This window comes from Stigmatopora argus, chromosome 3, assembly GCF_051989625.1.
Source record: "Stigmatopora argus isolate UIUO_Sarg chromosome 3, RoL_Sarg_1.0, whole genome shotgun sequence".
NCBI classification, from domain to species: domain Eukaryota; kingdom Metazoa; phylum Chordata; class Actinopteri; order Syngnathiformes; family Syngnathidae; genus Stigmatopora; species Stigmatopora argus.
In genome coordinates this window covers 12,466,796-12,491,141 of record NC_135389.1, presented here as the reverse complement: position 1 = coordinate 12,491,141, position 24,346 = coordinate 12,466,796, and the positions used below count along the sequence as shown (strand labels likewise).

The window sequence follows — 24,346 nt, the reverse complement described above, 5'->3', positions numbered from 1 at the left end:
GAAAATTCAAGTGAAGTGAAGATGGCGCTAAAACAATAAATATATGATACTTTATCACATATTATACTATAACTATGAAACCAAAATAATAGATAAGGCAGTACATTGATTCTTCAAGTGCTTTTTTTAAAGAGTGAGAAAGTTGTGTTTCATCTTGCTCAACTACTGTGACTCCGCACCACCTCCCTGCCTGCTGTGATTGGTTCTTTAATTAGTTTCTAACAAGAGCCTTGCAGGAAGGCAGCATACTGATTGGATGTCTTATCACTGTTAATTAGTTCAATTATGTCATTAGAAGGGTCTTCTGACTTCATTTCCTGGGGCTTCGCAGGCAGCGTCCTCCACCTTTGCGCTCTTAGTAGGATTGTAGATCGAGATGGCGTTGATTTTACGATGCCCTTACATCATCACTGCATCTATTACAAGAGAATAGATATCTGATGTTTATTTTATGCTGCTGCTTTTCAGGTATCATTTCAGGTATTGAATAATTATTTGTGATCTTTGCCTTTAATGGGGGAGGAGGTTGATGTAATGTTCAGGTTTGTTGTTGTTGTTGAAAACGCATCTGGAACAGACTGGGTCTCTTTTCGCCCAGATGTGCTCCTATGTGGTAAAAGGTGTGTGTGTGTGTTGTCGATGTGACAACAGCTGTGTATTTCAGGTGTGTTTAGACCAAAACGGACAGATGTTATTTTGATGTGGATTGAAGGTTGAGAATGATATTGGGACAAAGAGTAGAACAATGAACTAACAATACACACACACACACGGAGTATCTCTGCTATGAAATCAGCCATGAGACAATGTTTGGTCGAGCATGGTTGGCTGGAGAGGCAATTAGTAAAAGCTACATGTGCATGGCTGGCTAGACAGTGGTTTTCCAACTCCAGCTGTTGTGTACCTACAAATCAGCCCATTATGTCCACGTGCGTACACGCGCCTATATATGCATGCGCTCCAGTTAATGCAAACAAGTGTTGATGTATGCTATTATTCTAAAGACCAATTTGGTTTTACTATCTGCTTGTCACATACAGATGCTGGGCTTGAACTAATTTTACACTCTAGCAAACATTTTTTTCTTGTTTTGTAACATGTGCGCAAAATGCAGGTATTCAACAACATCCCAAATGCATGCTTACACCATCCATGAGAAATATTTGATCCAGTAAAATGTTGAAAATTGTCACACTAGTATTACTTCCCCCCAGTATATGTAGCAAGGCCAGATATAGATACATGTGTGTGTATATATATAGATATGATATAGATCAGGGGTCCCCAAACTTTTTCCTGTGAGGACCACATAACCTTTCCCTTCTCTGATGGGGGGCCCGTGTCAGTTTGTAACAGAAAGTGTGACGATCGTAGGGGAGCTTAAACAAATTATTGTTTTCCAGAAAGCCACACAACCAAATAACCCTTTCCAGGTTCTTTACAGAAAAAAGTCAGGAAACAAATAATAACACTTAATGAAATAAATAATAACTAAATAACCCTCTCTGAGTTCTTCACAGAAAAAAACAGGAAATAAATAACACTATTTATGAAATAAATAATAACTAAATAACTCTCTCTGGGTTCTTCATAGAAAAAAAAGCCATGGAACATTAACTTTCTGTTGTGCCATGCACAATCTTAACAGATAAAAGTTCAGATCAGTTGTCAGAGCAGAATCTCTCTCACGTCAACACTTTGCAGCACAGTGCTTGCTGGTGAATTAGGCAGTGGACTCATAGCGGGGCGGTGAGACCCCTTTTTTCCAACTCCCGGTTCATGCGTCCCATTAGACCGCGAGTTTTGCCCACCATGCTAGGAGCCCCGTCAGTCGTGATGCTAGCTAGCTTTGACCAGTCCAGGTCCAACTTCTCCATGGTTTGGTACACTGTCAAAAAATATCCTCTCCCGTTGTAGTCCCGTTGAGACTTTGGAGGGCTGCCAGATCCTCGCATATCTCAAAGTTTGCGCTAACTCCACGAATAAAAATGAGCAGTTGCGCTGTGTTTTGGACGTCCGTGCTTTCATCCAGTGCTAATGAAAAAAAGTCAAATTCTTTCGTCTTCTGCTGCAGCTGGGCATATACATTACTCCTGATTTCTTCAACGCGTCTGGTCATTGTACTCGCCGACCGACTACGGCATTAAATGCATCTTTCTTCTCGGAACACACCTCCTCCGCGACAGCATCCATACATTTCTTAACAAACTCTCCGTCAGTGAAGGGCTTACCGCTGCTTGCTATCAGTTTAGCAACTCGAAAGCTGGCCCGAACAGATGCCTGGTTCAGCTGAGCTTGGCGTACAAATGTATTCTGCTGAGATAGTAGTTCAATTTTTCGCTTTGAGTTTGTCTGCTCGTATTTGGCCTTGCAAGCTATCGTACTTGTCTTTGTGACGGGATTCATAGTGTCGGCGAAGATTGTATTCTTTGAATACCGCCACCGTCTCTTGACAGATGAGACAAACAGCCTTTTCTTTGCATTGAACAAAAAAATAATCATTTGTCCACTCCAGGTTAAATACCCTGCATTCTGAATCAATTTTTCTCTTACCTAACTTTTTCGCCATTATTCCGTTCTCTCTTTGACAGGGCGGGGGATTTTTTTTTTGGGGGGGGGGGGGGGGGGGGGGGAATTCTGGATTTTTTTTTTTCCAAATAGGAAATAAATCCGATAGCATATCTGGTATTGTTCAGAGGGCCGGGCCAAATGTGCTGACGGGCCGTATCCGGCCCGCGGGCCGTAGTTTGGTGACCCCTGATATAGATGATATAGATATATTATATTGCTGCATAATAACCAGCAAATTGCACCATAATATGCTTTTAGAATGAGGATATTTCATGACTAGTGAAAGATTAAACATTATGTATTTTATTGATTTGGAGAAGAATTGCGGGATTAACAATAAGGCGAGCGAGTGTGTCTAAACTTACGACGACCTGATTGCTAGGATCATACATCCATAAACACATGTTTCTTTTGGAGAGGGAAGACAAAGAGTTGCTGAAGAAGAAAAAGAGAGCAAAGACAATGCAACAATACCCTCTAACCACCATACCGGCGTCTCTTTGTTGGAGGTGTGTGTATGCTTAGAAGCGCTCGTGTGCGAGCATGTATTAATATTGATTTAGCATTCTGTCAGGGGGTCTTTGAACCTCACTTTCCCTGCTCAGCCCCTCGGGACATGTTGTAAAGGAGAGGCACACACATCCAGCACACACCAAGAGACGTCAAATATAATTAATGATAAAACCTGAAACCTTGACAAAGAGACACAGTCGCTGTGTCGAAAATGTGTGAGACTTTGTGAATATAAATCCATTTGTGTGTTCTTGCATCTCTGGGTGTTTGTGAGTCACAGAGACCCAGGCGATGAGAGAGAAAGAGGCTAAACTGTGATTCCCAGTAGTGACTTTGCTCTACATGTGAACTCTCTTAAGTAGGCTGGAGAACTGTTTGACTGAGCTCTTGTCTATGAGTGAGCACTTGTGTGTATGTGTGTGCGCATCAAGCCAAATGTTTAATCCTCCATCAGCTACTTTATGATTTTTTAGCAAAGGATATATTTTTCCGTTTGATCCACATAATGTATGCCACTGGGTTGGAAGCTGGGTGAATGTAAAATATATCATTTGCTCAATTGCTCTATGTGTTTTATGGCGTATTTAACAGTTTTTTTTCATGAACTGATTGAATGCCATTGATGGCAAAAAAAACATCCAATTCATTTTTAAGCAATTGTATGTCATTGCCATCTTTAAATTTGAACTCCAGCTCCAAGATAGATAAAACAGTGGTGAGATTGCTGTTGAAGAACATGATCTATCCCACTATTTGATTTGCTGTATTCAAAAAGTGCCCAAACTATAACTAGACTAGAATCAGAGAAACAAAAGGAGATATATTAACACATTTACCGCACATTTCATTAAGTAGCCTTCCACAGTCCAATGACATCAATTGCAATTGACATGCTCAAAAAATATTACTTCTACAATGTTTATTTTGTACAGCTGTAGTTTGAACCACTTTAGTTCAGAATTTACTCTGTAATTATGCAAATAATGTGAATTAAACAATCTTTCAGTGGGGTACATCTAATGGCTTTAAAACAGCGTCAATTATGAACCATGAAATTACCCAACCATGGTTTGGATTCAATTGTTCCAATGTTAATGAAGCTTTAATTTCTCATTCCATTCATGTAATTTTGTAGCTTTCATCCACTTGCTTACCGGAATGAACGAGACATTCCCAAAGATGTCTTTTGGGATTATTATGTCTTTGGTGGAACAGACTCCATCCAACTAATTTAAATGATTGTTTAGGCATACCTTTTTTACTGTTTAATTAACAAATCAGAACCGAATGGTTTAGTGCAGCAAAATACAACATCATTTTACCATTTTATGTTCTCAAATGGTACTGTTTACCTGACTGTTCTTCATTGCTCTGCTCCTGTGTGTCAGTTGCTCTGTGGGGCTGCTTTTCCATCCATCTTTGGGGATTCTCTTTACGAGTTTCACTTCCACGCATACACACATACGCCCACACACACACAAATCTCTAGGCACATGTATATTTGATTCCTGCCTCAGAATAATTAATAGCCATGTGTTGATTTATTTATTTGTTTGTATTTGAAGCAGACAAAGAAAAGTGTGTTTTGTGTGCTAGTAGTAGTGAGCGAAAGAAAACGCACGTAGTTTATTATTTAAATGAAGTGCATTGGCATTTTAAGTAGTTTGGCCAGGTTTCCACTCTTGGAAATGGTTAGCAAATGTATTCCTTTGTGTTTGGCAAATAACTCGTGTGATCAGGTGTGCCAATGTGTACATGTTTATGGACAATAACCAATCTAGAAAATAATTTTCACTTGTATTTTCTGCCTCTTTTGTCTGCATAAATGCAGGTCTTATTCAATATTGCGGTCTTTCATACCAATCAGTCACTCACTCATATCGTGTTAAAACAGTTGGTCAGGGTCCCTTTGTCCGTTAAATGAGGCCAAATCTAGAAGGAAAATCAGGATTTTTTTTATTATCGACAGATGACAGCCTAACTTCTAAATCCTCTCAGAAAACACTGATTCCAGACTTGAAAAAGCCATTCCGTAATGAAGCACGATGCGTCTGTGTTGCAGCTGCTTAGTCTCTTCAGTGTAGAGGTCATTACGCTCATCACTGCACCGCCTTTGTATATTCTCGTTAATCTAGGTTGTTTCATTCTGAGGGTATTGATTCCTCCATCGCTAGATTTTTCTGGTGGCAAACACTGTATTGCACTATATGAACAATATTCTTTCATTTCCTTTTTTTATACAAATATTTTAAAATATCTCCATAACCTGTTTTTTGTCAGTACCTGTTATTGCTAAGATGCTGAAAACCCTCTGGCATTATTGTCCACATTGGTCCTCAAGAGCTGCAGCCACCCATGTTGTCATTCTAACCATTAAAGAAAATATATTTTCACCAATTCAGGGTCTTAAATGTGTAATCAGTGGATTGCAGTTAGGTGCTGCTCGTTTCAGAAGAAACCTCATTAGTTAAACTGCCTATGTTGGATCAATTGAAACAAAAACCTACAGCCACTGTGGCCCTTTGTGAAATACTTTGGACACTACAGCAATCAAAGTGTATTTGACAGCCACAGTCTAGTCGGCCCATTAGTGGATCAGTTTTCGGATCTGTGTGTGTTTGCAATGACCTGTGTTCATGTCAGCTCAGCATTTTTACATCCTAGCGTTGGACCTTGAAACTTCTAAATTACTTTTGGACCCTTCAAAGAATGCACTGCCTTTACTTGTGGATTAGCTCTGCTACAAGCAGCCTCTGTCCATTTCATGATCACCTGACGTTGGACGACCCACACATGGAAACACGGTCACTTATTTAAACAGTGCATAAATTGTTCATTTTGGTGAAAAGTCTGCTCTCTTTCTAAACTCTTGCAGGAGTTATGTTGTCCGCCAGCAGGCATCACATAAAAGACACATGCACACGCAATACAGTAAGCATGCGGGGGGGATCTCTCCAACCATGTTGAAGGTATCTGGCGAGCGTTTCCACATGTGACCTAGTCATGTTTTAATGTCTTCATTAGCAAGGCATCACTCTGCTGTGAGTGGGCTTGTGGGTGTGTATGTGTGGGCGATGCATAGTGCTTTGGGGGGAGGAGGGGGGTTAGAGTTCCTGAGTTTCATGTTGCTGTGTTTCGAAAGTTTGGAATCGATATGAATCTAAAGAACCTTGCGTTAGGCCCACTAAAAATGTCTTTGTAATTCTATTATCAGAAAATACGTGTGGTAAAACCCTGTTTGTTTTGTTTGTAGACCACAGCAAGGTGCATCTTGGCATGCCCTGCCCTGGCATTGCTAGTGAGGGCTTCATGGATGCAGGCAGTTGGTCTTGGTGGGGGGCATGTAGGGCGAGGACATGGCGGACAGGCTAGAAGCAAGGTCACTCCTAGTGTGTTTTGTGTGTGTGTGTTTTCATGGTCCACAGGCATGACCACGATAGCAAATGTAATATTTTTCCTCTCTGTATTTTGTGATGAATATTGTTGCACTTGATTTGGAAAAAACAAACATTTTTTAATCATAAAGGTTAGCTCAAGCTTGAAGTTCCATAAAGGTTAGCTGTACTATTAGTTCAATTGGAATGGTTTTAATTGAGACTAAATTAGCTGTCAAATTGCAGTGAAACACCCTGCTCGATCTATTATCTCCTGTCTATTCATTCTCCACCTTTCTCCCTCTCTCTGGGTCCAGATGGGCAGCTTGCAGGTTAACCCGAACAGCTGGAGCTGCATTATTAGCATCCTGCTGTGCATGCTTATTGGCTCGACTCCTCTATTCCTACCTTGCTCTTTTAGGACTGGTGCTTTTTGTTCAAGCCAGTTTACGGGGTCATCAAAGGTGTGATTGTGAAGACTTGGAATTAACCGTACAAAGGTGGACTGAACGTGCGTTACTTTTACATCTGTTAACAAAAAGTGTTTGCGTGTTACACTCGTACAGTGTAATAAATATGTATGTGGCTGGGTTAAGACACCTTGCTCTCTCCCACCCACTTTGAGAGAGCAGATTTAAGCAATATAATATAACAGCACACACTAGCTGCAGGATAGGATTATATACATCATATATACGAGATATATATATATATATATATATATATATATATATATATATTTATATACTATATATATACTATAAATATATACTATATATATATTACATGCTTTACCTTTATATTATTTGACAGCACACAAAAAATCGCATATTTTACAAAAAGATGACGCTTTTTCTTTGCCTTGACAACTATGTGATCAGATCCTTGATAGGGGTTGCCATAGTGATTTTCCTCAGATGCAGACATGCGTGCTAACCTTGACGAGGAGGCCAGCACGCACGTTCTAATCTTTCATTACCTTTTTAATTTAGTCTGTGTTCAACATTGCTGAGAAATTGCCCTGTAGTCAAGTTCATAATTCAGCAAAAAGTGAATAGATTCCTCCTTAACAGTCAGATCATTTTAATCGCGTACCAACCGTTCCTTTAAATAGTGCTTTAAAGAACTGTAGATGTTCCTTAGGTGTGAAGGTATGCTTGTCATGACGTATGTTGGCTGGCATCTAGTCCAGAGATTACCCTTGTGAGGAATATCATGAACATAAAATGGGTACTATGCGCGAGTGTTTTTAGTATTTGCACAAAATTCAAATCTATCTACAGTAAGGGTGGTCATTACCTCCTAAACACTATCATAGGCATCAGTCTTCTCTCATTCTTTGCATGTTCGCGGATGTGTGTTTATGGTTTATTCACACTGATTAAGCTTATTCCCTCCTGGCTACTTTCAAGCTTTCAATTAAGATTCTAAACAGAAATATACTCTGCATTCATTACCCTCATCCCTCCTAACAAGCTAAAAAGATTGTGTACGTGTGTGTGCAGCTTTGTGCATTTGGCTTTCTTTGTGTTTGTTGGAGGAAGAGGTAATTCCCTATTTTCCCGTGAAATCCTGAGCGATGATTCCAAGGCTGGGGCAATGATGTGTGCTGCTCTCCTCGTTGAATGCTAATTAAATTCTCATTATGATAGGAAGATACGAGACATTCATATTAGCTGTTTGTTGTTGCGGTCAAGCGCTCTCCACATTTATCCTGTGATGGTGTTACGATGATGATGATGATGATGATGATTTTTTGTTTGTTTGTTCATTTTGTGCTTGGTTGTTTTTCCTGTCAATATTCGGGCAACGTAGCACAGAGTGCTACAACATTTTTGTGCATTTTTGTTGGAGTTGTATGGTTGGATAAAGAACGGTGTGCGAGTTTTTGGTATTTTGGACTACTGGGTTTCACAGCGCAACTCTACTATTATGTAATCTTGGAGGGATTTATAACGCCCACGTAAATGCACGCACCCATACACACACCAAATCCTGTCCTCAAGACACCACACAGCCTTGCTTAATTTGTGTTTGCTTTCATTTTACACAAACCTTAATTGTCATCGCGAAATACCTGTCTTACTTGTTTTGTGTATATATGTAACTTTTTTTATTGAACAAATTCAAACAGCAAAAATATACCAGTATTTAATTGTGCTCTATTAGAATTAGTTTTCTTCCTCTGTGATGCACACGATTTAGATTTTTTTTCATCTTGTTAAATCATTAGTTGTTGTTGTTTTTCCTCAATTGATTTTTTATTTTTTGCAAAACTTTCACAAACACGTAACATTTAAGTCCCGTAAAACATATTCTGATGAAAGCATTCCAGGATTTTGATTTACAATCTTCTACTATAGCTTCAATTCCTATTGCTAGCTTTTTTAATTGACCTAATGGACCTTTGAACTGCTACTGCTTGAAAATACAGTGTTGAGTTGTTTGCCGTCTTGATTTCTGTTCTGTTTCTCTATTGATGTGGTGAGGATTGTCGACCCCAAGGCGGATTCCAAAACCAACACAATTAAGTAAACAGAAAATAACACTTGCCAACCTACTCACTACTGCAATTAGAGGGTCTTTTTTATTGCTGATACCTACAAATCATCTCCATAGCAATGATATACTGCAACTATCATTCAGTAAAAAGTACAAATAAAAATCCACACAGAGATAAGGAGTATTCAGATGGTGAAAATATTGACATTTACCTCACAGCGCAAGTGATAGAATTAGAGGTGAGATAGAAAATGAGAAAGGGAGAAAGTGTGTGGGTGTAGGAGACCCGAGGGACCCCACACTGCAGCATTCTTTGTCCGTGTGAGTGTGTGTGAGGGGGAGCAAGAGAGACAGAGAGTATGAGTAAGGTGGGGTACACTTGGGACCCCTCCAGCACTGCAGCAGGTTGTGTGTGTGTGTGTGTGTATTGTCCAGCCCCCACACTACCAATGGGTCAATCTCACTCCCTGAACCCCCGCAACCCCCATCACTTGGTTGCTATGGCAACACACCTTGAGCAAACCCCCTAGAGAGGTCCATATTCCTCCACCTACCATCCAGCGCTCTCCTCCCGGATGCACTTTAACTCCCACTGTCTCCGTCACCCCCCAACCCCCCCTTTCCCAACTCATCTTCCATCCTGGCATCTCTCCCTCCATCCCGACTTCATCCTTCTTTTTCGCTCCATTTCTCGCTTTTGGCCACCAGCCCTCTTCCTGTCCTCGCTATCTATCGGCTGACATTCTTGACGGTCTTTCCGCTATGAGGGAGCAAACGCACACATGCGCCCCTACCCTACTTTACCCCCACACACAGCTTCACAATATTTTGGGAAGGAGGGTCTTCACAAGTGCAAGGAGGGGTAGTAATGGAGGGTTAGTACCCAAGGGAACGCCTGCAGCCAGTGTTGAGATAGCAATAGAGGAAAAAGGGGTCTGGGCTTTTTTAGGGTTAGTGGGTGCCTGAATACTCCGAGGACTCGATAATAAGACACGATATGCATGTGTTTGAGTGTGGTATGAAATCGGTAGGCAGCCAATTTAGGGATCAGGGAGCTCATTTATGCTATGCTGTATGTTTCACTCAGTGTGTGTAGTGTGTGTATGTGATAGTGTGTATGTTGATGCCTCCTCATGCCTCTCCTCTGGTCAATTAGCAGAGGAAGTGTAGGGGTAAGAAGGAAAAACTCATGGTAAAGTGGGGTATACATAGACACTGACAATGTCTTCCAATCCAAGTGAAAAAAGGCAATGATATCAAAGATATCAGAAATGGGTTGTGGCCAGGAATTGAAAGAAGCATGTTTCAATATTCATGACGGCTATATAACAAATTAGAAAATGACCTGAACCAACGTTACAGCTCGCAATTGTAACTTCCACTTCAAAGTTTGCACTCCATTTGTGTTTTACCTTATTTTTGCCGACAGAACTATCATAACCACTCAGAAAATATAGCTGAAAAAACTGTGGTGATTTCGCCTCAGCTGCCATTTTTCTGTTCTATAAATGATCAAAACTTCGGTGAGAAGCCTATCTTTATATACTGGGATGATTGCCAATGACTTTTAAAATCCAAATATGTCCTTCTGTCTGTTTTCTTACCATTTTCTAATTATCAGGAATTTCCTTATATTCACAGAAGCAAATAAAATGCAAATCGTATTTCACCTTCACGTAGAACTCTCACTTTGAAACAAGAACTTCCAATTTACCACAAATAATGAAATTAGACAACATCTCTTCCTCATTTGTTGCTTCACTCATTAGCTTTGGTCATAGCAACCAATTAAATACTATTATACGAGCAATATTGTATTGGATTGGATTGGATAACTTTATTCATCCCGTATTCGGGAAATTTCGTTGTCACAGTAGCAAGGGGGTGAGGATGCAGAAATAGGAAAAGGCATTTTAGACATAAATAGTTAGGTAATAATATTAAAAAATAAAAAAGTAATATTATAAGAATTTTAAGAACAGCTGGAAAAGGCCTTTGAAATATCACCCTACTTAATTAAGTTACCGCATGTAGGCAGAAAAGGCTATGGAAAAAAATAATTACAAGAGCTGCAGTTCTACCTAAAATGCATTGTCTATTGTTTTGTTACAAATTCCCAGTATTAACCTTCACCCAAACTGTCTCTTTTGGTCTCTCTTTCTTCCTTCTCTTCCCTGGGTTCTCTGTCCCAGCATGGGCCTTCCATGGGTGTGTGTGTGTGTGTGTGTGTGTGTGTGCAGACCTGTGTGCACACATGTGCGTCTAAGGCACGCTGTGAAACAAAGTGTAGCGGCAGGATGCTCTGAGACTTTGTCGTCTCACTATGGGTCACACACACAAACGCTGTCATACGGGCTCAATCTCAGAGGGAGACAGCATGCCGAGTGTACGGTCCCCAAATATACTGATCAAAACAATGCTTTTATAACAAAAGACTCTTTCATGACACACACATAACTGTGCAGTGGTTGCTGCCCTTTCCCTTGTTGCGGACAGCCCAATTATGTCTGTAACTCCTTGAAACAGAAACAGTTTGCACGACAAACAAAATTTATTTAAACACAGCAACTGCACGTTTGGCTTTAAATAATGCCTTATTTATATACTGTCTATGTAATATGGGAGATTTTAGTGACCAGCTCCAAAACCTATTGTCTTCAAGATGATAGTGACGATAGAAGGAAACCTGTGAGAATTTACATTTTGGTGATATGTATATCATCATATTCCCCAGCACTACTAAAAACGTCTCCGCTTTGCATACGCCTGCTTTCAGTGTGTGCCACCTTTTATGTGACTGCTGCCTGTACCACTTTAATTTCGTAGTCAACGATAATGAACTCTTGTCAGTCTAGCTAGGCCTAGGACTCTCTGGCGCACACAACCTAGCAACCTTTGATGTTGTTTATGTGTGGACTTGAGGGTGATTGGGGACACCGGTGGTGGACAATACCATCGTCATAAGCCTGTCTAGCACCCAACACCCACAATACACATGTCACGTCTATTGAACCAGGATTAGGGACCTTTGTTAGATGCAGTCTTTGTGTGTGTACTTGTCAACTTGGATGTCATGGATGTATGCCTGAAGATGTTATCAACTTCCAAATAGCTTGTAGTGGGTCGTGCGTACACAAGTAGTGCCTTTTATGTCACTCATCACGCATGATGTTAAGACTTGAGATGTCAAATGATATATGAGTAGGAATTCTATTCATATCATATTATGTAGTATTAGTTGAAATGCACATGGTGGAATTGTAGTGTATCTTTTTTCCCCCTCAGAATTTCATATTGAAGTCTGTGTACTGCAGATAGCAAACATTCATTTGAGGGACAGTGACGTTGACACCTATCCGTTTTAGTTTTTCATACTTTCCCGAGTCGAATTCTTGCCAACCTGCAGAGCCACTAAGCAAGAAGGAAAGAAAGAAATTGCAGATGGAGACAGCAGATGGACACATGGCATTGTAAAATGAGCTGCCACTCTTTTGTGAGTTGTGACCATGTAAAGGACGCTATGAGAATCCATGACGCAAAGAATCATGCAGATGTGCACTCATAAAATGTAAAATAAAAACTTGAATAGTATCATACTATAATATCATCAGATTATGGCGTTATGTCCAATTGTTTTTAATGGGACAAGGAAATGGGTTTTGGGCCATTGAAATTAATCAGCAACTGAGGGACAGAAATGAGAATAAATGAAGTGAGTGATGGGCAGTTGACAGTGGGGGTGGTAGGATAACGAGGACCAAGAGAGGGACGGGTGGCTCCAGGATGGAGATAGATCACTCACAGCCCCAGTGGGGAGGACAGGCAATTACCAGTTGGGGCATGCATAGCACTGGGACTGTTGGGTGTTAAGTGTACAAGAGGGAATGGAAAATAAAAGCAAAACGTGGCAGTGATGAGAAGAGAATGGACCAGACTGATGTATCTCAAAGCCAATGTCCCCCACAGTCGAAAATACGCATTATTTAAAAAAAAAAAAAGGGATTTTTTTTCATCTGTTATCTGCAGCAAGTTCATGTTTTTTTTTTAAAGCAACTGCTTTGTGATTAGCGTGGAGAAAATTTTGTCCTGATGGACTTTTGTTACACTGCAACAAACATCTAAATACAATTGGAAAATTAGTGCTTTGATTAATTATGTCATCACTTTTAAGCCCCATGGTTGCTCTCATGAAATGTTCAGGTAAATGGTTTATCAATATCTGTTTCATTTGATGATGTTTATAGGCTTCACATTTTTTGAGAGACAGCACATATACACTTCTGTCACTACTGGACTGTGTTGCTCTACCTGCTGAATCTGCACCAAACATCTGTCATGAATGCTGTATTATTAAGTGTAAAATATGTTCCTGTTTTTTCTCATACTGCTCAATCCAACCTTCACGTGCATATGTATCTGTGTCCTATTTGCAGAGGAGGGCATCAATCACGAGTGCAAGCTGTGTAACCAGATGTTTGATTCACCTGCCAAGCTGCTCTGCCACCTGATAGAACACAGTTTTGAAGGCATGGGAGGTACCTTCAAGTGTCCCGTCTGCTTCACAGGTGAGGGAAAAACACCGCACGTTCACCTTCAAGGACAGTCCGCAGGGAACCGTTGAGGCTATTTATGCTTGATTACCCCTTTTGCCTCAAGTCAGCTGGGATAGGCTCCAGCAACCCTTACGGAAGAGGAAATGTAGCCAGTCCTTGGAAACCCTGCATTTTTTTGTATAGTATTTTTTTCATTATTAGACAATTAAAAAAAGAACGAAATTCTCAGGTTTTTTTCAACCTTTTTTTTTTTCAATTGGGTTGCAGGTGCGAAACTTATTGTCTTCCACTATTAATGTTGCGTGAGATATTCCGTGTATTAAATTGCCAGAATCATCGCGTCACCTCTGTTATTACAAGCATCTTCACAAATGGGATGCTTAAAACGTTAAAAAGCTAAGACCATTGACATAGATAAAAGGATAGAAACTTCCCGAACCAACTAGCGTCCGTCCCTGTGCACTTGCTCTCCATGTCACTTCATCTTGCTTAGCCTTCCCTAGTTGCTGAGTTGTGTCTTGTGTTGTGTGTCCATCCCCAGGTGCACAAGCATGCTTTAAACTTTTACTCTATTCCTCAGTGGGATATGAATTAGTAAAACGGCCACCCCTCCTATGGGGAGGTTTTAATAATTCAACACATACACAACTCAGTGAAAACTAGAAGTTTACTGAAACAAAAGGCGAACAAAAGAAGTACCAATTGGAAAAAAAAAAAAAAACATGAAACAACCCTTGTGCAGCAGTTAAATTGAAGAGATAATTTATTGATAAATATCACAAGGTCTGCTGAGGATAGTTCTTTTTGTTTTCTTTGCTTATTTCCCTCGCTTCCTCCTCCTTTATGCACTCCCATTTCTTGACGTTTCCTTTAATCGTTTGATTATTTGTGCTATTTGTTGCAATTTATTGTAGTATTACTGATTTAGCTCCTCAGTGCATAAATGAGATTTAGAGAATAAAAATGGTTGTGAGACTGCACATATTTTAAGATTTCTGATCTTACTAAAATTGCATAGCACACTGTATTTTGTTGATGTTATATTTTTCATCTAAATATTTCCGCTTTAATGTTTACGAAATCTTCCTCCAGTGTTTGTACAAGCCAACAAGTTGCAGCAGCACATCTTTGCAGTCCACGGTCAAGAAGACAAGATTTACGACTGTTCGCAGTGTCCTCAGAAGTTCTTCTTTCAGACTGAACTGCAGGTGGGTTGGCTCGATCTACTTTTTGGGGACTGTAATCTGGTCTGAATGAGAGCAGCGGCCACAGCCACCTTAATTTGAGTTTTAGCCACAGCCAGATTCATGGCAAGTGTGATGTCATAGGCAAGCAAGCGTGTGGTCTGGTCAGTTAAACAGTAATTAGTACCGCTTTTGCAGTTCATCGCGTCATTATCTACCGGAGCCATCTTGCACTAGACCAGTGAACTGTTGAACCTGTCCACCATGCCTGGCTTGTTGCCCCCTTGCTAATCTAAAGAGGGACGATGTCTGACCTTTTACATCTTAATGCTGGAAGAAAATGACAAACTATACACAAACCGCGGTTTTATTGGTAAACTATGATAAATATGAGCATTTTGTTTGCAGCGCACAGATGAAAGTATTAATAATTAATGCAGGATAAACAAAACACAATTTAAACGTCCCATTGCATAGTTTTCTTGAATTCTGCAACATAACTGCAACTGCTGTCATTTTACTTTGCAAAACTAATCAGTCTGTTTGTTAGTTAGTATTCATTCTTTGCATTGAAAGAATGATTGCAATCTATCATTTCACACTTTTCTTGAACTAAGCATTCACGTTTATTCTGTCTCAGAAGCATTTAGTGCAACTGTACTGGATGCCTGATTCAATTTATAAACAAATTCAAAGTTGACCATATTTGATCCATTGGCAGTTGATATTTTTATTTAGATACGACATTTAGACTTACATGCAGCAAAAAGCCACAAAGTAGCAAAGTGATAGGACTCAAGGTTCTGGCATATGGTCTGCCAATCCATTTAACAGCAGGATGACTGTTGGGCCCTGTCGGATAATGGCCTTTCAGACACAACTCACACTTCAGACATTGTCATTCGTCTTAATCACTAAACACAGTCATGGGTAGTTCCTCACTTATGGCAATAATATACCTTAAAAAGATTGAAAATAAATAATAATAATGAATTTCCTTCTTTTTTTTGCATTTATTCATTTTCTGTACAGCTTATACTCACAAGCGTCGCAGGGGGTGCTGGAGCCTATCCCAGCCAACTCTGGGCAGTAGGCGGTGGACAACCTGAATTGCTTTATTGGAGGGCACAATCATTCATGCTCACACTCATACCTAGGGAGATTTTAGAATGTTTAAGTACGTTTTTTATACATCTCTAAAGTTTTTATTTTATTTTTTTTTAACCAGGGGATGGGTGTACGATGTCTAAGGTTGCTCTGCTGTAAATTCAAAGTGTGCTGCTGCCATTGACGGTGACAGAATTCCACTCCCTTTAATTATTTCAAATGGATTGAATATGTATCCACATAAGATTTTTTTATACCAGTGCTGTATTGAGCAGTCATGATTAATCTTTTCTACCCTAGTAACTAAAATTGCATTGGTCCACTAATTCATAATTATACCAATTAGGAGTTCACATCAAAGTGCAAAACATTTACGTAAGGCAGCGAAATATGATTTTGTGGGGGGAGCCACTTCAACCAAGTCCATTTCTCTCCCCTTTGGCCGCTACACTTAAGGCTGTATCCACCTCATTAACTGTTTAGCTCCCATTCCAAGTGTGCATTTGTACATTTGTGATAATTTGCCTCAGTGTGCCTTGTCACGGCTCCGTCGTCCCCCGGGAGGCCTCTCTAAGTGGGCTTTGACAAAAAAGGCCGGCTGGCGGAGATGGAGAGCGCCTACCAAGGAGTCTAATGCCACTGCTAGTGTTTATCATGTGTGAGTGTGTGTGTGTGTAATAGAGGTATTTGTGTGCGTGTTTTAATGAGGTGCGGATGGATGAAGACGGCTGCTTGGCGAGCTCAGAAAAAGAAGCTTTGGCCTCTTTCAAGCCCTGAGGGGTTTATATGATGTCCAGCTCACACCGTCGTTCTCTATCTCGCTCACACACACCCGCGTGCACGCATACCCAGGGGTCACTGCAGCACGGACACTCCTCTGCATCATCATGCGCTCTTCCTCCCTCACTTCCAACTCTGTACTTCATTCTGCATGCAAAGTCCCGTTTCTTGTCATACGTCACGCCTCAATATTGCCCGTGTTTTATCGAACTGGTTCATTCTTCCGGTCTGTCCTGCATCACGTTTTTGTCTTCCTGCCTCTCGCTTTCTGACTCCCCCCGTGTGTCCCAGAAGAAGCAGCCCCTATGCATATTTTAGCCCCTCTCCTCTCTTCCTCTCCTCTGTGCCACTCCCTGGTGCCACATAAATAGTGCAGACGTAAGCTTGTAAATAAGAGATGTTTTGCTACGTGTCTTTGTGCATGGGTGTTTATGTGGGGGGACTAAGGAAGGGTAAGTAAATAAGAAATGCTGTTGCCCTGATCAACGAGGTTCTTCTCCATTTCATTTGATCCCAAGTTTTTTTCCCTTCTTTTTTAAATTTATTTTTTTCAGATTTTTGCCTGTCAATGCAACATTTTTTCCCATTCACGTTGCTTGTTTTAGCCTTCGAGGGGTGCTGTTCTGCAGTTTGCCTTCATCCTTTCATCAGCAAACCTCCACCGGTCATCCCGCTTTTTGATTCCTCTGGTTCTGTTGTTTTCCTTTAGCGCTAGTTAATATTGCATCAGCACTGGATGGGTTTGATTCTGGTCAGCGAATGGATGGGAAGATAGTTTGCTTTGCACATGTGTTGTGTATTTCTAGCAGTGCTGCATCCCTGCAGTGTTGAATATTATTGTCTTGCATTCACACAGTAGTAGCAATAGTAGTTTTAGATGCAATTAAAGAGCATGTACCGTTTTTTGGGTTTTTTTTTGCACTCATGGCCCAAAGCTTGGATGTACACATTCACTATTTAATTAGACTATAGAGAACCATATCCAATATTTTGCCTTCACAATCAGACCAATGGTCAGCATTTCTTTTAGCTTTCTAGTCATTTTATGTTAAATAGGTTTTAGAAAGTCTGTCAAAATCTAGTATTGGTAAGCACATACAAATGATTGATTTACTGGTTTCAGGTCTAACAAATGTTTATGCAGCTGAACTTTAAATTCGATATTAGGGCCGGTAATTTAACTGATTAATTATGTTTAGCTCATTAAAAAAGGTTAATACATTTTTTTAATTCACACTTTTTAATCGCAGGTTGCATTCCAGATCCAAAACCTGTCAATGCACAATTTTATGGTGTAGTGACAAAGCTGGTATGCACATTATCTCACTGAATGAGAACCTAAATAGAGAAATCTCAATAAATAAGCACATTTTATCAAACAAACAAAAAAGGGGTGAGGTGGTCAGGGGGCTCAAAATGTGGCATTTTGTTGTGCTGAGCTTTTTCAGTGGGTCTATATATGGCAGCGGGCACCCACATCACGAGCATAACGCTGCACAAAGGTTTGGCCCCTGCATCTTTTGAATTTTCTAAAATTGGCCCTCTATTTTAGTATTTGTTTTTTCATTTTGTATTTTTAGTTGCCGTTTAGCCTTATAACTTCTGTGTGTGCGCTCAAGTCTGGAGTCTAGCAGATTGATACACAATCCTAGGAATTGTTTTGTTTTTGTGTGATTTATTTTGCATTTATATCACATTTTTTGCATATGCATAATGCTCTCTTGGAGTGACTCACTTGTGTCGTGTGGTGCGCCGTTGTGATTCGCTGCTTGTGCTGGAAGTGAGGTCATTTCCTCCTTTGTGTAACCGCTTCCAAAAGGGATCTCGCACCTTTGCTGTGAATCACAGGTGGGGTGGTGAGCTTTGAGAGCACCAAGTGCCTTTGCCTTTCGTTTTGCAGTTTTGGGTCTACGCCCTTTCGTACTGTGAGTTTATTTTGGGCGTGTTTACTGGGTCCAAGTCTTACTGTCTGGGGCAGAGGGGAGTGGAAGTCCCATTGGGAGAAAACACTCCTAACAGGAGGTCATGCAGGGTGAGTTGGTGGAGGAGGAAAATCTGCACTGTGAGCTAAACAAGCAATGTTTTGGATAATTGAGCAGCTGTCGTTTACCACTCAGCTGAAAAGATGAAGGAGTACAGGGAGACACGTGGACAAGTCAACGTGGGAGTTGGGCAAGTGTGTGTGAGGGGAGCAAGGAATGAGGGTGCATTCATTTTCAAGCTACTCCTGAGGCAGCGTCCTGTTCTGGGCAGCACGGGTGGGGGCACTAAAGACAAGCCAGGGAGGGGGGCCAACGGGGTGGCCCATCTGCTCGTCCCGGAGCCACGCAGACACACCTTGTTGGAAGAATGTTAACTGAGCTATAAATATGTTGAACTCAAAGCAGGCCACAAGGCCACTCAGGTGATTTTTCATTTGCTGGTAAAAAGGGCAACACACATTTGGAGTGCCTCCAATTACCCTCAGATGTACATGTACTCGACTCACATTTATGTGCTGACAGACACTCCATTACACATGAGGCCAGCATTTGCAAACACACACACACACACACAAGCGTCTTTACACACCGAACAAATTCAAGTACTAACTGAGTTAACTCGTCGCTTATAATTCATAGCAATATACGTCCATTGTTTTGGCAGCCCTTCCCAATCAAAATGGATTATAAATATAAATAGGAAAATTCACGTGAAAAGAGCAAATTAATCTTTTCAAAAAATTGAGTAAAAAAATAATAATACAGGAAAAATTGACTGCTTTAAGACATCCATTAGCACTGCTTCCTTTTAACCTTTCTACATGATCAATGCATGCACACACATGTGGAGATAATCAGGCAAAGTGACAACAAAACCCAGCCCAAATGCACACGCATGCATTCCGTGCGCAACGACAAAGCAGATTACATTTTCTCTCCATCTCATCTTCTCTCCCTGTGTTGTCCCCTTCTACCTTTCCACGGGAGACTGTGTGTTGGTGCATGTGTGTACATATCCAATGTGTATAAGTGTATACTTGTGTGTGTGTGTGTGTAGATGGGGGGTGCTTGCATGTGCTCTTAGCTGCAAGTGCAAGGCCATGAATTCATTCCCATGTGTGCGTCTGGCAGTGCTGTGGGTAGGTAATGCGACAAGGCCATATTTCCCTCAGGCCTGGGGCTCTGCTGGCTTTCGACTCGCTCGCTCTAAGCAGTTTAGGAAAAACAATGACATGCCTCGATACCAACCGGTCTGGTCGTGCCTGGAAGACATCTCATCTGAGGACATGCAAAAAAAAAAAAAAAAAAAAAAAATGTTTTCCTGCCCTTATTACGCACACAGATCAAAACATTTCATGCCGCCTTAGCTTAGCTTGGACCTGAAATTCACTATCTTGGGAAATGTAAATATTACATAAGAAACTGCATTTTTAATAGAAACAATATCTGACTCATACATAGATGAACTCATTGGCTGCCATAGATGACGTTAGAAGTTCAGCCCATTTGAACTGGTAAGATTGGTCGTGAAAGATGAAGTTCACGTGTCAGTTCAAATGGATTCATCGTCTATTGCCGTCAATGAAACAAATATCGATATCCTTCCTGTATATTACCTAGCAAGATGCTCATACACTTTCATAAAGGCACACTTCTGATTAACCACCCCACAGATGATCAATAATAAGCTCACAACACAAACACATACATGAGGAGAAGGTAGCAAGAGTGTCATCTTACATTTGCTTTCTATTTGGTCATCCTTTCCCTCTAGGAGGTTTTCCTCCATCACGCCAACCTTCCCCACCCTCATGTTTCATGCTTCACTTCGACATCTACCAATCAATAAGTCACCAGCAGGCTAAGATGTCCACGTGAGCTTTCAGCGAACTTCTAAGAAAGCCAAAAACACAACTTTTTAATGATTTAGTAGCATAATTTACACGTGATCTGTATTTAACTTTTGTGCACACTTGATGAAAGTGTCCCTTGAATACTTCCCTTGTTGAGCTCAACTTTATTTTAAGGGAGGAGAGAATGGGTTTGAACCTAGTGGAGGTCTTGAAGGATAGAACTTGCCTCTCAAGCCCTGAAACAGGAATGAGCATGACCTCCGCTGGTTTGGATAAGAACTGCAAGGAAAGGGAGGAAGAAACAGAGTGGCAGAGAGAGATGGTCTTTCTGTCATAATGGGGTCAGTAGCCTTCCAGTGCAATGTGTGGTGGGATGATGTTACTTGAGACATCTTCGCACATTAACAACACACATGGAGGGAGGGGGATTATTTTTAAAAATGAATTACAGTCATAAATAACGCCACGATTCAATTAAAGGGTCTTTGTTTGATTTGATAAAATGTTATCCACACATTTAACACAATCTGTTACATTTCATTTTCAGGTAATGAAACATGCAGAATAATAAGCATGTTTTTGACCTTTTTATTGTTGAAACATTTCAGACATATTTGTCTGTGCTTTTAGGTTTGTGTGTGCCTGGTTTAGTAATTTCAGTTAAGAATAATGGGAAAAAAACTTTATAATTCATACTATATACTATAAAAATACTTATGATAATATTTTAGGATAATCTAAAGTCAATATTTCATTTTAAATAGAACAATTTTGAGTTTACCATTAGCTAAATGAGTAAAAATGGTCTGATCTGGTTTAATATCACATATCCTAAATGTGAAGTAAGTCAAGCCAATCAATGTTGTTCTATTTCATTGGTTTACCATTATTATTTCTTGTGAACAGTCTGGGGTTTAGTTTGCCTCTAGGCCCAATATCAACGGGGACATGAGCCATTTCACCCGTAACTTGATTGAGGACAAATGTATCATATGAAATGGATGTATTTGTATGTGTGTTTCAATAATATGCTTTCATTTCCCCCATATGGGCCTGAGTAAAACCAACTGACAGAAATCTCTCTCTCTCTAAAAAGTCTCTCTCAAAAATCTCTCTCTCTCTCTCTCTCTCTCTCTCTCTCTCTCTCTCTCTCTCTCTCTCTCTCTCTCTCTCTTTCTGTCTTGCACTCGCTCAATCTCTGTCATGCTTAGCAAAGGGCTCACTGGAACATGCTCGAAAAGATAAGGGCCACAGAATGACAAATAAGTATTATCAACCCAAAACCACATATAATCCTTCACATTTGTGTCCTCAACTCTCCTCTGTGTCATTCTCTCTTTTTCTTTTCCTCTCTTTCTTCAAAGCTATACCAAACACCCCCCAACCCCCCTCCTGCCGTCTGTAGTTAGGCCTATCGGAGAACCAGAGTGATTAATCTGAGGGAAGCTGCATTTTAGGGGGTGCTGATGGGAGGTGCGGTCCAGGGTGGGCGTTGATTGGGAATATCTCACTGGGAAAAGTCTTGGAGTGCATGCCTATGTGTGAGGAGCGATAAGGAACATTTCACGGGACAAGCTGTACAGTCAAGGGAAAATTAGGAGAGGAGGAGAAAAGCATGTGGGAAGATTTTTTTTTCTCTGATACACACATTGATTCCCAGGGAAATCTTTCCAATCATCGTACCATCGTGCACACAGAGTGTCGAGTGGAGTATTTTCCCTGCTTTTGATGGGATGGCTTTGCGTTCCAAACCAACAAATCCAGATTATCAGTTCAGCAGCTGAAATGCAGGATCCACAGGGGACTGATTTAGGAGATGTGTGCTTCAGTCTCACGAGACATTTTCTGTACATGCTGCACCTAACAAGAAGGGATACTTTTTTGTCCTTCTCACCTTTTTGTAACAACTAATGTGATGGAAGTCAAAAGCGGCCCTTTGTTGACATTCATTCATTCCTTTTCTGTACCGCTTATCCTCATGAGGGTTGTGGTTGTGCTACAGCCTATCACATTTTACTATGGCCAGAAGGCGGGATACACTCTGAACTGGTTGCCAACCACACTCAACACTCAAAATCATGCCTATGTGTGGAGAATTTGGAGAGTCCAATAAGCCTACCTGGCATGTTTTGGGGATATGGGAGAGAACTTGAGTTCCCTGAGAACACCCATGCAGCCACCCAAGCAAGATGCAAATTCCACACGGGAAGGCGGGGCCCGTGAATTGTGAGACAGACGTGCAAACCACCATGCCTCTTTTTCTGTACTTTTTCAAATATTATATGAATGTCAACACCGGCCAAAATTCTGTCATACCTATCCCTGTAAAAAAATGTTAATGAAAGACTTTGTTGGAATGCCACATTCAAGTTGTAGTTTACGGATTTTCATCTAATTTCATTTGTCATTTGAAAACGCGCTTTTCTCTAGTTGGATTGCTATTCCGCTCTGATTAAATATGGAAAATAGCTTTCCTGTGGTTCGTATCACAGTTGGTGATTTCTGGTCATCATCAGCGATTAGTGACACGTACACACACACATGCATTATTTGTACGACATATCTTACTTCCTGCAGATAAATAGACCACATATTAGAATGATAGATGGGCAACGTTTTAAGACAATGCCATAGTAATCATTTTGAATCATGCTCATGAGCTGAATTTCGGCCTGCGTTTCTGGATATGCTGATGTAGCAAGTGAGCATCGCATGATCTGCTCTTTGTTTTGACCTCCATTTTTCCATCTCGGGTCATCAGCTGTTCAGTAACCCAACGTCCTCGCCGCCCATCTTGTTGGTAGGTCTCTTTCATTATCAGGGGTGGGGTACGACGGGGGCGAGAGAGCGGCATCGTGCTTACAGAGCCCATTATTTCTCCCATCATGTGTTCTCACTTCTCCCTTCTCTCCCTCCCTTCCAGAACCACACACTGAGTCAGCACGCGCAGTGAGACCAAGGCCCGGCAGGATCTCCGGGCTCAGTCGGGGCCCCCGACCCAGAGCCGACGGGGGAGCTACATCTCCACATCACAGCCAATCAAAGTGTCATTTGCCACTCAAATGTAAAAGTGTAACGATCGCACCACTGGGTGTGGCTATTAGCAGCAGCGGGGTAAAGGAATATTAATGGGATATGCTATTAAATAAAGAAAGGCAGGCAGGATGAAAGGGAGCAAGGAGTGGAGTCAAACAAGGTATTGTATGTGCAGTATTTTTAATCGTCCCTGCCAAATCTCTGTTTCTATTACCTTTTCTTTCTTTTCTTTTCTTTTTTTTAAGGAAAACAAACCTCTCACCTTGGGTCATTTTCAGTTAGTATTCAAGTTCATCTGTACTATTTATATGTGATAAAAAATGTATTTTTTTCTTCTTTCATACACTTTGGGATTTTGTTTCTTTTTGTCTTTCAGTTCTCGCCGTAAGTAGGTACTCGTGCCGTGTACTTGTGACTGTCTGTCCTCCAGTTGTAATTTCCCTTCCCAAATCTCCTTTCTATGATTATTGTTATATATATATTTTCTTCCCTTTTTGTAATTACTATGAAAGAAAGACAAAGGAAAAAATTAAAATGCAGAAAACCTTGCTGATGTTTCTTTTTTTTTCAGTACCTGTGGCCTCTGAAAGTTGTTTAAAAAATCCATTTAAAAAAATTACAAAAACTGTCATAAATTTCAGTGCATCTGGTAAATGACTGCTTTTAAAATGTGATTGGACCAGGTGGCAATAATATAGTCTAGACAAAAAAAAACAAGGTAAAAAATAAATACATGACAAATGAAAACATTTTGTGTGGAGTGACTTTGTTATCATTTGTTGTCATTGTATAGTAATGGTGGGAAATATTCAGTTGGATTAAATGAAATTGAGCAATAATGTAAATGATCACAATCACGCAGAAGACATTTGCAAATTGATGTTCTCATTA

The 24,346-nt window shown here is 40.5% G+C and overlaps 1 protein-coding gene across 5 annotated transcripts in view; it reads left to right on the top strand.

Moving 5' to 3' along the window:
• znf423 (zinc finger protein 423) overlaps window positions 1-24,003 on the top strand; it is a 91,113-nt gene extending 67,110 nt beyond the window's left edge. For all 5 annotated transcript variants that reach the window (XM_077596010.1, XM_077596008.1, XM_077596009.1 and 2 more), the window contains 3 exons: window positions 13,394-13,525; window positions 14,606-14,721; window positions 23,343-24,003. In XM_077596010.1, coding sequence (XP_077452136.1) covers window positions 13,394-13,525; window positions 14,606-14,721; window positions 23,343-23,372 — 278 coding nt within the window. In that variant the 3' untranslated portion in view covers window positions 23,373-24,003. The remainder of the gene's footprint in view (window positions 1-13,393; window positions 13,526-14,605; window positions 14,722-23,342) is intronic.
• The last annotated feature ends 343 nt before the right edge of the window (window positions 24,004-24,346 follow it).